Here is a 14,157-nt window from a genome sequence, read left to right as displayed (position 1 = left end):
GAATTATACATTAAATATAAATAAAATTTTATTCGTTTTTGTTTAATATCTATAATATATATGTTACGGTGAAACACCGAAATCTGGAGAATGTCGACTTTCACCGGTGAATGTCAACATTCACATATAGTCGCTTAATGTATGTCCGAAATATTTTCCAAATACTCTTATTTCTGACTTACACCGGTGAATGTCGACATTCACCATGTACTAAATGGTGAATGTTGAACATATAAGAATATTATATTTCCTTCTCCGTAATTCATTCGCGAAACACGCACTTGAGACTCAGAATAAGAACTTAAGAATATAAGAACTTTAAACACACAGCGCATTCAAAATGAGAAAGGAAAATAATAGAAGTTATAAACTTACCAAATTATGTGATTCAAATCTTATTTATTGCAACAACTTAAACTATTATGACACTTTGAATTGCACAAGAGGCCCTTGCTTTTACAACTGCATTTATTTGTGGAACACTTCCTTTTGGGATGGCAGCGTGCACATATACTCCTCTCTTTTCGACCTACACTAGAGCATATCTGTGTTTGTCGACATACACCAGTGAGGGTCCGAATGTACAAGAATGTAAAGGACTATTCGATCTTTCACCGACATATTTGGTGAATGTTGACATTCTCCGGTGAAAGGCGACACTCTCCAATTTCGGTCTTTCACGGTAACATATACAATAAATGTACATCCAGGATATTTACTTTTTTAAATCAGTTAAGAAGATATTTGCTGTGATTCCTTGCTTTGTTGTAGTTTGTATTAAAACTTTTGCAAGTACATGTCGTATCGAATTATTGCATTTGCTCTTGCGTAGTAGTATAAATGTAGTATTTGAAGCATAACTGGTTAGCACATCCAGCAAGCAGTGAGATCTCTGGTTCGAAGCCCAGCGAGGGCGCAGTTTATTTTTAGTGTTTCCAGTTCCACAAAGCTAATTAGTCTCTATAGTGGCGACCGAACTAAAATTTTATTTACAGTAATTCATTACCATCTGGATTTAGTCACCTGGGTCTCATGTCTCTACCTAGTAGGAGAGACTGTAAGGAATTATCACATTTTCTGGTGCATGTTGTTCTATTGTAAGCGATTGGCACGTCGAGTTAGCAAATGAAAGATGCTTGATTTGAATCCCTGCGAACTTATTTTTAATGTTTCCTGATTCGAAATATCTAAAAACTGGCTCGGTATGATCTACTACGAAATTTGTGTAATATACGTTTGCAATGCATTAATGGCATCTAAAATTCTTTAAAATGCATGAATAATGCACATAGGTCTACTCATAACCAACTGCATGTAAAGCAGATAAGATGCTTTAGTGGTAGAGGTTCCGAAGGAAACTAGCACTTGTATCCCTTACGCATCAAACCAATATTAAGAAATAGAAGACCAAGGACTGCTTAAAAGGGCAATGCTATAACACACTATATCATCAATAAATGTATTTAATTGAAGGATTAAAGGATCATCCTTTGCATGTAACGCATTTATCCTAGCATTACAGTTACTTTTTTAATCCAAAGGGAAAATTTGCCCTGAAGCTGTATTAATTTCGTTTTGCTCTTTCGCATTGAAAACTATAAACGGCGAATCACTTTTCAAATTGTTGCCACCAAATATTATCGCTCCGCATTATATTTAAAGAAATTAAATAATGAAGAATGTGCATGAATATAGGTATGTTTCTCCCATTGTGGTAAAACAACGGTATCTAGAGCCATCCAATTTTGAATGACGTAATCCTACTGCGAATATGGGCATCTGAAAGCCCAAATTTCAAATTTGGAATTCGTTTTATTATCGATTTCATATTTTGAAAAGCTTCAACAAATTTTTGATTAACAAACTCGACGATTTCAAAGCGAGCAATGGCAACACTCTACCGGGGAAAAAAAACTTTTTTATCTGCATGAAAAATATACATACGGTAGAAAGAAGCAAAACTAATAAAGAAAAAAAAATATGGCAGCCATAGAGATAGCCATTTTTTTGTAAGTGACACCAAATAGCCTTGACGATAATAGTTAATATCCATTATTATACGCATGATCCTTTTTTATATAATCTAACTTAAAGTCGTCATAGTAACGTACTTCCACTGGGCACTGATGTGTGGTTATCTGTGCAGGTAATGGTACGATCGAGTTCAACGAGTTCTGCTTTATGATGTCGAACAAAATGAAGGAGAGGGACAGTGAAAAGGAGCTAAAAGAAGCTTTCCGCGTGTTCGACAAGAATGGCGACGGTTTCATATCTGCACCAGAACTGCGACATGTTATGACCAACCTGGGCGAGAAGCTGACAGACGAAGAGGTCGAGGACATGATAAAAGAAGCAGACCTGGACGGAGATGGCCTCGTCAACTATGATGGTGAGTAATACATAATAAATCTTAATTTATTTTTCCTCGTTTAACTGAAACACTAATCACATGTAAAAGTATTCATTTTACATGTTGTTATGTTTCTTGTAAAGATCTAGCCATCACTGAGTTCGCGAAATTCTCAAACAAATAAGCTGGACATTGCTGTTATTGGGGACTGTCAACACAATGACTAATAACTATAAGTAAATCAAAGCTTAAATGTACAGCATCCAAAATAATTTTTACACTCTATGAACTTTAAATAGCTGGGAAATTAAGAATAACAAATATTAACTTGTTTTGATGTCCCATATCTTAAAATTATAAATATTCAAAATGAAGAAAATGCTATAGAGCATTTTCTGAAAGAGAATATTTCAATCGTGGTTCACCCACGATTGAAATATTCTCTTTTAGCAGCAGAGATTACATCAGTTGTATGTTCCTTGATATCCAATAGCTACGGCTTTACAAACCTACCTGTAGAATATTTGTAACACCGCTCCCACGTTGTTATTCTTTCCTTGCTGCATCGTTCTTTCTTAGATAACACACAGCTCCTAGTTGTTTTCGTTTATGACGTAAGCTTGTAACTGTTAAACGGGAACTGTGCGCGGAATATCAAGTTCTATTTGTTGTCATCTTATCAGGTTCAGTGTTCCTCCTTACTTTCTTTGGGAACATGCAAAGACCTGACTCGGAACAGGGAGCTTACTAAAGCTATGTTCAATAGATGTGGGAAGTAGACAAGATACACAGGAAGGGTATACGAAACCCTTTATTTTTCACTCTTTACAATAATTTCCGGACTTCGGAATACAGAGACCAACCACTTGTGGTCTGAACGTAAGAATATAAAAATATTAACTAAACTCTAACTTAACTTTGGAATAACAAACAAGGGCCTACGTGGAAGATTGGCCGTATATTAACAGGAAGCCGTATGTAGTACAGAGAACTGTTAACACTACAATACGTTTAAAATTATCAAGAGGATTAAACCTCTGGCCTTGAAGGCAACCAGCAACCGAGTAAAACTGCTATGGCAAGCGGCCTGCTCCTAATCACTCCTTCCTCTCTCTTGCTTGGCAAAAAGCCACAACTTAAGTACTTGGCGTTCGCAAGACAAATTTGCATAAATAAGTTAAAGCTTTTAATTCTGGCCGGAAGTAGAAAATAAGAAGTGATAGTAAAGATTTAAAATAAAATAAACGTTAGTAAAACTTAAGATCCTTACAATCTTTGCATCTCGCACACACGAACGCGCGAGCTAAAATTTGGTCGATGCGCTTACCCATCGTCACTTGGATTTGACAACTAAATCGTTTCTTCCCAGTTGCCCTTTGGGTGGGGAAGAATATAATGTATTTTCTTCCTCCTTGCGGTGTGCCTTCGTGGTAAAATTGGCATCCGGTTAGCAATCGGAAAGTCCAGAGTTTGAATCCTAGCAAGAGCATCGTTGATTCCTGGTTTTAGAAAAACAACCTAATGCTTCTACAATTTTAGTAACATGTGATTTTCAGTCTATGATAAAATGTTAAAGAGTTACACAGACACTTTCACTTACTTATGGACATCTACAGAACGGTGGCTGTCATTTTTATGAATGTTGATCATCGAAAAAAAAAACAGAAATTATCATTATAATGCTCCCGCATAAAGGTGCTCACACCTTTATGAAGACTTTCTTTTTTAAAATTGCTAACTAATTCGAGTAATTTTAAAATTGGAAACGAATTCGAGTGCTTCGAAACCTTTGTGAAGGTAATATTCCATATACGCAACTACATCGTATGAAAAAAAAAACGAATTCAAATATTTTAATTTTTAAAGAAGTTACAAGCATTTAAAATATGTAAACTTTGCCCTCTAAATTTTGGAGAAAATGTAAAAAAAAAAAAAAAAAAAAAGTATTTCAACATTTATAATTTATATATTTGCCCAAAAGAAGTGTTTATTTCTAAAAAAAAGGCTAGAAATGTCAAGTATTGGCACCTATTAATGAATTTAACTTTGCTTATGTACACTCATGTCCATAAATTAAGGATAATGCAAAATCAGGCAAAGGAAGAGTTAGAAGCAAAACAAATTTGACTTATTTGTAAAGCTTATTTATTAAACAAAAGGTAAAGAGCAAAAAAAGATGCTATATATTTGATACTATTAAAAAAAATAGCGATTTTTTCTCCCTGGAGCAAATTACAAAAAACACCTATTTACAAAAAACCAATATTACATGGTTGGTATGATTTTTAATACATTGTATGTCTCCCAGACGATGCAATACAGTCCGTACAACGCCTAGGCATGCTGAGTTTCAAATTATCGATCTGATCTTGGGGAATATTACACCACTCAAAAGGCAATGCTCTCTGAAGTTCCGATAGACATGTAGGAGGAGGTTGACGGGCTGCAACTCGTCGGCCAAGCATATCCCACACGTGCTCTACTGGATTCAAGTCCGGTGAGAATGCTGGCCAGTCCATACGGGTGATATCCTCCGATTGAAGGCATTCGCTTACGATGTTTGCACGGTGAGGACGGGCGTTGACATCCATAAACAGAAATTGTGCGCCCATGGCCGCACCGAAACAAACGTACATGTTGTTCCAGAATGACGTCCCGTTAGATTTGGCTTGTCATGGCTCCAATTTGAACGAGCGGGTCAGTTCTGGAACCCAGAATATTTCCACCCCAAACGAGCACTCCTGCACCACCGTTACGGTGTCGTTCAATGATGTTTTCTTGGTGGTAACGGGTACCTGGAGCTCCCCATATGAAAGTCCGGCGAGAATCAGACTGTAAGCTAAACCTGGACTCGTCGGAAAACATCACACAAGCTCACTGTTGCGGTGTCCACAATGCATGCTCTCTACTCCAGGCTAGCCGCAGGCGACAGTGAGTTGCAGTAAGTGGAACGCATCTGACAGGTCTACGAGCATATAGACCAATCTGCCCTAAGCGTCTGTACACGGTCTGCCTTGAAATTGTCGTACCAGTGGCTGAAGAGAGCTGACGAGACAGGTCTGAGGCTGTGCTCTACCTGTTTCTTTTGGCAGTAACTGCCAAATACCGGTCCTCATTCTGCGTTGTAACTCTGGGGCGACCTGTGCTGTAACGTCTATTCACATTACCATCCTCTTCGAATCGTTGGCAAAGCCTGGAGAAGACACTCTGGGCGATTCCAAGTTCGTCTGGTACTTCCAGTTGTGTACGCCCACATTCCAGACGGCCGATAATTCTACCACGTAAAAAGTCATCCAAATGCGTAATTTGTGTCATAACTATTCGGTTATTGCACTGAAATGCTTATAAAGCGCCTGCGAACAATGTTACTTCTTTGCCTGTATTCCTTATATATCACTCTCTTACACTCTCGTCATTCTGACGTACCATCGGTGTCATCTGGTTACTTCCTGAAATTTGCATATGATTCTTGAAGATGTGTGTAGTGATTTTACAGGTGATATATTTATTTTAGAGTCTGATTTCCGCGTGACTCCGAATTATCCTTAATTTATGGACATGAATAAATGCTATAAGCGTAGAGTAGTAGGAAACAAACTCGTTTTCCCTATTCGTTGAAAAAAAACCAGGATCAACGTCGCTTGAACCAAAGTAAAACGAGAAGTTTACCTACTTGGAAAAAAACAGAAATAGTAAAAAATGCTGTAAAGCATTAAAAGATAATGTAAATGTGGCAAATGAAGTTAAAATATATAGTGCGGTTGAATTTTAAAAGTTTCATTGGATATAATGCATAAATTGTTTCTCCCCATAACTTTCAATCACATACCAGCTTGCGATATGTTTATATTTGTCATATTTAATATTAGGAGATTAAAAATAGTTAAATGATATGAAAATGTTATCTAGTGTTTACAAATTCATATTTAAAGTTAATTTGCTGTTTCTCATGATCATGTGCTAATGGTAAGTTTGAAGAAAAACTTTAAATTCGGTTTCCACAAAACAAATGTTTTCGCAGTTCGTATGTCTTGAAAATGCTCCATGCGACACATTTTCAGTTCAAAATGAATGATATTTGGAAGAAACTATCTTGTTATATGTTGCAGTAAAACTGTGTATGCATTTTTGGATATGAGGTTATTAAAAAGTTTGAAGCAACTTGTGATAATGCTTAACAAAAAGTGATATTTTTCCGAAAACTGGGTTGAAGTTCACAAAAATCCCTTTTAAAATTTTTTGATCCATCATATTGAATAACGGATACACTCAAACTTTCTTTAAGTCTTCATAGCTAACTCAAAGGAAAAATGAGGAAAAAATATTGAAAATTTAGAGCGCAGGGAGCATTTTTAATGTTTAACTAAAATAATTAATTATTTGTTTTCAAATTTTTTAATTTAAAATAAATTGAAATTTTGAACATATATTTTATAAACTTATGTTATAATATGTATATGTGTAAAATTTCTTGTTGAAATCACAAAAACTTAAAAAACTAATTTTTAAATTCCACCCTCCCCTTAAAGATATAGCAATTTTGAATCGAGATTTTTTATTTTCTAAGAGGATATTGATTAAGTTAGTGATTTCTTCTTGTAAGTATTCGATTTTGTTGACTTAATTCTATACATACTCAACTCTTATTCTAATGAGTTGAGTATGTATAGTGTTAAGTATTACTCTTTTTGAAATATTGGAGTTCCAATGGATGAGTTTTATAGTAGGGAAATTAAAATCTCTTCTTTTATCGTAGATTTTAATATCTTTAAAACTGATAATTTGCAAATCTAGGTAATTAATATCTTCTTGGTAAAAGTTAGTTTTATTAAGTTTCAAACACAAAGGATAAATGCGATCGTATTCTATTTTATTGTAGTTGTGGAATGTAATAATAGCATCCATGTATCTGAAAAAGTAGAGTAGTATGAACATATATACACTGGTTATGATAAATTAAGAAAAAATCACAAAAATCACGATTACTGAAAAAGTTACATGTAGGATTTTATAAAACTTACCCACAATATACAACACATAGTAAGGTATCAAATAACATAAAAAGAAATTACCAGACAATTATGATAGTATAGAAATTAGACACATGTATAGAATGAACAAATCGAAGATGTCAGTTTGCTATAGTAAAAGTACCTTCAATATGGAATATGATCGCCTCTAGGGGCAATACAGCACATACAGCGATGTGTGATGCTTTCAATTATGCGGTCTATCAGTTCCATAGGAAGCGAGAGCCATCGCTCTTGCAAAGCAGTTGCAAGCGCGACAAGGTTTTGAGGGGCGGGTTGAGAGCAGCTAGACGTCTTTCTAAAGCATCCCAAACGTGCTCGATAGGATTTAAGTCCGGGGATCGAGCTGGCCACTCCATGCGCATAATTGTTTCTGTTGGAGATAATCATATACGATGTGAGCCCTGTGTGGTCTTGCATTGTCGTCCTGTAACAGGAAAGCATCGCCTATTGCCCCGGCATATGGGCGCACATAAGCATCAAGGATGTCATCTCTATTCACGGTTCCCCTTGGAAAAACATGGAGGTCTGTGCGTCCACTCAAAGAGATGCCACCCCAAACACAGATACTACCTCTTCCGTATGCATCTCTTTCACGGATGTTTGACGGATGATAACGGGTTCCAGGTTCTCTCTATATCAAATAACGCCTATTATCGCTTTCTAGACTAAGCCTGGACTCATCCATGAAGAGAATAGCCCTCCATTGCTCAGGCGTCCAGTGGACATGTTGTCGTGCCCACTGCAAACGGTCCCTCCTACGGCGTGACTTGAGCGGCACGCAAATGGTTGTTTGCCTAGCCATACAGACCACCTTCGTGAAGCCTTTTACGCACAGTTGACGCTGACACCAACCTCCCGGTGGCTGCAGCAAGGGAGGATCTAAGAAGAATCGGAATAGCGGTTCTATTCCTGAGTGCACATAATGTCAAATATCGGTCATAGGCGCTCGTCCTAGCAGTTGGCTGTCCTTGGATGAACCTTCTAGGTGCCGAATCTGTGATTGGAAATTGCCTCCAAAGTCTTCTCCAAAGTCAAAGGACACACATTTAGCCATCTGGCCACTTCTGTTTGACTTTGTCCTGCCTCTAGTCTCCCAATGGCTCTCTATCTTAGTTCTGCAGGCAAATGATGCCGCCTGGAGGTCATTGTTATGAATCGGCTATCTCAGATTTCTGATGTCACTATCACAGTGAAATATGTGGGCTTGCTCTCAAACATGGACTTTTATGCTTCTCGCAGATGACGTATTCCGAGTGAAGCGCCACTAATTTGCATATTGGAGTTTTACTCAGCTACTCTTACTTGGCAACATATTCAAATTTTACACGGTTTGGCTTATTTTTGTAGTTTTTCCTTAATTTATGATAACCAGTGTATATATACTACATATAGCCCGAATTGAGTGAAGATTTTTATCTTTTTCTAATTTTCCTTACTTTTGGCCAATGTTTAGTACAGCTTTCATTAAACTTGTAAAAAGTCAGTTTTAATAAATTCAGACTATTACAAAAATTTCTTACTTTAGTTTTAAAAATTTTTGGAACTTAAAATTAAATTAAATTAATTTTACTTCAAAAAAATTTTTCGAACTTTATTTCAAAAACATTTTTTTCGATTTTTTACAATCCTTAGTAGTTTGCAACATCTGTTTTCACATGACCATGTCAACAGTTAGCAATTTTTTCGACTTTCTACATATTTTTACAATGCTTCACAGTTAGAAACATTTTACGTTGCATAAATGTTTGCAGAATAGTTTGATACAATAAATCTGACAGGTAGCAGCTTAACACTCAACTTTACCTTTTATTAGCGCCCTCTATTTATACAGTTAGCAGAAACATGCTGTTCAACCTCACTTAGTTTAGCAAATGCTACTACTCTACTTTCAAATACAAATGTATAGAAGGTAATTTAAATTAAAACGTACTATTTACTTGCCTTTATAGTATTATTTTAGTATTATTTATGTAATTTTTATAGACTGTATATAGTTTTTTTTTTTATTTACATGCATAATTCGTGTCGGGGAAGTTTCCAAATAGGCAAAGGTTTCTAAATTACTTTGGTTTTCTACTCTTTTTACACTGGCAATTTACATTTAATTATTATTTTGATTCTAAGTCAATATGCTTTCTAGATTTTTCAAAATTTAATTTGGCTACTTCCCCTTCCTGCCCTAAAAGTATTAATTGTTTATAATATATGAATCTAAACTGCATCATCTATCATGCCATCTCTCCGTAACACTGAGGAGATTTTTTTCCAATCACAGGTCAAAATTTCAACAAAGAACCGATTCTATATCTCTCGCTTTTGTTAATTCGTACTTACTTTCCTGCTTTGTCTTGCTACTAATAACGTGCATCGCTCTTTTCGCTGTGTTGTGCATTGTCTAAAGATGTGGTAAGCGATCCAAAATTGTAGGATGCATATTGCGCTATTGACGGAGGGAAGGGTGAAGAAGAATCAAGAATCTGTACGTCAAAGATTAGTTATCCGACAGTAAATTGTGTCTTGTTTTCGGACACGCTGTCTGTAAATGTCATCTTTATATCTACTCAGCTATTCTCCAATCTTCAAAGTATTTACAGTTCATATGTGTAACTATGATTATCGTAATAGAAATTGTTCATTGGTTTTATTTCATGCATACTAATTATTTCTTTTTGTATTCCATAACAGAATTTGTGAACATCCTGACGGGCAAGCAATGATCAACGGAAATCATCATTCTGTACATATTTTTGCCAACAAGATAAAAGATCACTTCTGCTCCAAGACTTCTGTTCCCCACCCTGGACATTGAAAAGCTATGATGCTCAATTGAGTCCCAAATTCCGAAGAACTTGGTTCGTCGTGCTATTTTTTTATGAGGACATGGACAGCACCGCTAGAATTCCTTAATACTGATCTTGGATTCCCTTCCCCAAGATAACACTCATTATGCTAGTAACTTGATCCAATATCATTTTCCTAGTTTTAGAAGCTATTAGATTATAATTTTTTTTTTTTTTTAAATTTATTTATTGCTCATTCGGATAAACAGTACCGTGATATGAGTTTAGTAAAATTCCCATCCATTTTGTTCAATCATTGATTAAATAACATCCAAAAATGTAACCAAAAAGTTTAAAAAATAGTACTTCTAAAAGTAGGCACATCATTACGCCAGTTCAAGAGAAGTTAAACCAAAATCCATACTGCTTTATTAAAAAGTATTTCAGTACTTTCCTGTGCTGCCTGCAAAATTAGATCTGTTTGGCTTTGGTCTGCGGGTTGGCTTAGTTGGCAAAATAAATACCAATACAAATCGTTTACTGTATCATATTATGTAGATTTCAAATAAAGTAATAATAAATATTGATTAAACTATGAATTATTAACTTTTGTATTTTATACTTTAAGTTTCTGGAGTGCAAAAAGACCAACAAGTAATGCCAATTAGAAGTACCAAAACTTTGCATATATATAAAAAAATATGAAATACAAAAAAAGAAATGATTTTTTTGATTGCTCATTCGGATAAACAATACCGTGATATGAGTTTAGTAAAATTTCCATTCATTTTGTTCAATCATTGGTTAAATAACATCCAAAAATTTAACCAAAAAGTTTAAAAAATAGTACTTCTAAAAGTAGTCACATCATTACGAAAATTCAAGAGAAATTAAACCAAAATCCATACTGCTTTATTAAAAAGTATTTCAGTACTTTCCTGTGCTGCCTGCAAAATTAGATCTGTTTGGCTTTGGTCTGCGGTTCGGCTTAGTTGGCAAAATAAAAACCAATACAAATCGTTTACTGTATCATATTATGTAGATTTCAAATAAAGTTTATTTAATAATAAATATTGATTAAACTATGAATTATTAACTTTTGTATTTTATACTTTAAGTTTCTGGAGTGCAGAAAGACCAACAAGTAATGCCAATTAGAAGTACCAAAACTTTGCATATATATATAAAAAAATATGAAATACAAAAAAAAAAGAAATGATTTTTTTAATTTTTTAATTCGTCTTTGTCTATTCTGGTTGTGGTGATTACTTTCTAAACAAACAAATATAAAATTTTTTTAGAAATTTTATGAATACTAAATTTTTCAGAAAAAATATAAGAACACCGTTTATGTTAAAAATGTTTCGCATCTACAGAAATACCATGTTACATAAAAAAATCAGTTTCGAAATTAATTTTTTATGAAACAAATTAACAGAAATTGCACTCATTTATCACTTATTAGGTGCTCAGTTATCCATAAATGAAAAATGGAACTTAAATAAATTAAAACTAATTCTTTAGTAGTTCATAAACAACTAATTTATAACTGTAAAAGCCAAAATAAATAAATGTTCACTTAAAAGAAGCCAATTTTTAATTCGTATGTGCGTGATCTCTCCTGCGATTCTGTTGCGTGTTGTCTGTTATTCTATAAAATTTTACTGTTGATATATATTTATTCGATATATTCTATTTATTTAATCTGTAAATTATACAGCTTTATTTATTCATGAATAAATTTACAATTTTTAAGCAAAACTAAAACTGCAGAATAGCTGTATTCAAATGAATAAATTCCGTGTAATTAATTAAATACATTAATTGATATACAATGAAATTGCATTTTATTCTCTAGAACTTATTTAATAACAGACGTACGAATGTGCATCAACTAACATAAATATATTATACGCAGTTCAGTTTTCAAACACAACTTTTTCTTTATCGTACTTTCTACGAGAAAGTGATAATTAAAAAAAAAATAAAATAAAATCCAAATTAGTTATGGATATAATTAGCATAATTTCTCTAATCATTAATCTGCCTTCTTGTAATTCTTAATATAATTACAAAATAAAAGAAAGAAATAAGTTGCCATTTAAATGCTATTAAAAATTCTCTTACACAAAAATCGAAAAGTATTATGAATGTCGACATATTTTCCTCTTCTCAGTACATGCAATTAAAACTAACTTTCATTAATTATGAATAGGAAAATGAATAAAAAGGTAAATGATATTATATCAAGTTGCTAAAAAAAGTTCCGGAAAAAAAAGATCATATCTTATTAAAACTTTTTGCAGCTTATGTATTGTTTGAGCATATTTTTAATGTACTTTTCTTTTTCGTATTATATCTCGTGTCCTTTTATTTGCAGTTTTAGTGTTTTTTACCCCTTGGGTAACATTTCCTTCTGTGAGTACAATCTAGTCGGTGACACCCAAGTTGTTTTTTTTTCTTTTGTACATAATAAATGTAATAATACTGAAATCCGACGTCTGTTTCTCTCCATGTTTGTTATTTTTTAATTTTTACCTTTCAAGGATTCTTATTTCCCAGCATTGCATGGAACTTGTACATAAAACTTCGCTTTTTTTTTACTTCTATAAAAGTAATACGTACTTTCTCGGAAGAAAAACTTCATTTAATTGAAACTACCTCGGTAAATTGTTTCCCCCCCCCCGTCATTTAAGGGGAAAAAATCTACGTTATTAAAAAAGGAGTGTTTTCATAATTCGCTTCATATGCTCAGTGCACCATTTTTATTAAATAAACGTTCGTTTTCTTCAGCAGCAATTCTGAATGAAACGAAGAGCACGTGGTTATTAAATATTTCTTATTCAGATAAACATTTTGATACTTCTTATTGAGTTAAAAATTTCATTAGTGTTTTTTAAGCAGAACCGAGTATTAATTTAGGTTTAAATTAGAAAAGAAATATTTACATAGATAGAAATCAGCGTACAGGATCTAAACAGAAATATCAGAAAGTCTTAAAAGTAATATTATTTGTATTAAATAAAATAAACAAATGAAGAACAATTTCACATTCACACCGAAAACGTCCATCTTTATTAACAAAATCTACGATAAAATTCAGTTCGTATTTTGCATTTTGTTCACTTCGTTTGCGAAACTGAAAGAATTTGAATAAAATTTTCATAACAAAAAAAGCGAATTGAGCGAAATTCTTATGGCAAATATTATTATGTATAGTTTAAGGAGTTTCATCTAGTTTTTCTCTCCCCTTAGGTACTCTTTCTTCTCTCTAACGTTTTCAGCGTATGATTTACACTCATGTCCATAAATTAAGGATAATGCAAAATCAGGCAAAAGAAGAGTTAGAAGCAAAACAAATTTGACTTATTTGTAAAGCTTATTTATTAAACAAAAGGTAAAGAGCAAAAAAAGATGCTATATATTTGTACTATTAAAAAAAATAGCGATTTTTTCTCCCTGGAGCAAATTACAAAAAACACCTATTTACAAAAACCAATATTACATGGTTGGTATGATTGTTAATAGATTGTATATCTCCGAGACGATGCAATACAGTCCGTACAACGCCTAGGCATGCTGAGTATCAAATTATCGATCTGATCTTGGGGGATATTGCACCACTCTAAAAGCGATGCTCTCTGAAGTTCCGGTAGATATGTAGGAGGATTTTGATGGGCTGCAACTCGTCGGCCAAGCATGTCCCACACGTGCTCTACTGGATTCAAGTCCGGTGAGAATGCTGGCCAGTCCATACGGGTGATATCCTCCGATGATATCCTCCGATTGAAAGCATTCGCTTACGATGTTTGCACGTGAGGACGGGCGTTGTCATCCATAAACACAAATTGTGCGCCCATGGCGCCCCGAAACAAACGTACATGTTGTTCCAGAATGACGTCCCGATAGATTTGTCTTGTTATGGTTTAAATTTGAACATTCAGGTCAGTTCTGGAACCCAGAATAGTTACACCCCAAACGAGCACTTTTGCAC

At 34.1% G+C, this 14,157-nt stretch overlaps 1 protein-coding gene across 3 annotated transcripts in view; it reads left to right on the top strand.

Annotated features, from left to right (window-relative positions):
- Nucleotides 1-12,656, top strand: part of LOC118189765 (uncharacterized) — a 389,534-nt gene extending 376,878 nt beyond the window's left edge. For all 3 annotated transcript variants that reach the window (XM_085824447.1, XM_085824446.1, XM_085824445.1), the window contains exons 4-5: nucleotides 2,147-2,389; nucleotides 10,069-12,656. In XM_085824447.1, the coding sequence (XP_085680573.1) occupies nucleotides 2,147-2,389; nucleotides 10,069-10,100 (275 nt within the window). In that variant the 3' untranslated portion in view covers nucleotides 10,101-12,656. The remainder of the gene's footprint in view (nucleotides 1-2,146; nucleotides 2,390-10,068) is intronic.
- Nucleotides 12,657-14,157: the final 1,501 nt, after the last annotated feature.

This window comes from Stegodyphus dumicola, chromosome 9 (genome assembly GCF_044657685.1).
Source record: "Stegodyphus dumicola isolate Sdum_Otavi_A_Nest chromosome 9, ASM4465768v1".
Taxonomy (NCBI): Eukaryota; Metazoa; Arthropoda; class Arachnida; order Araneae; family Eresidae; genus Stegodyphus; species Stegodyphus dumicola.
Note: the sequence above shows the minus strand (reverse complement) of the source record. Positions and strands in the feature narration are given on the sequence as shown.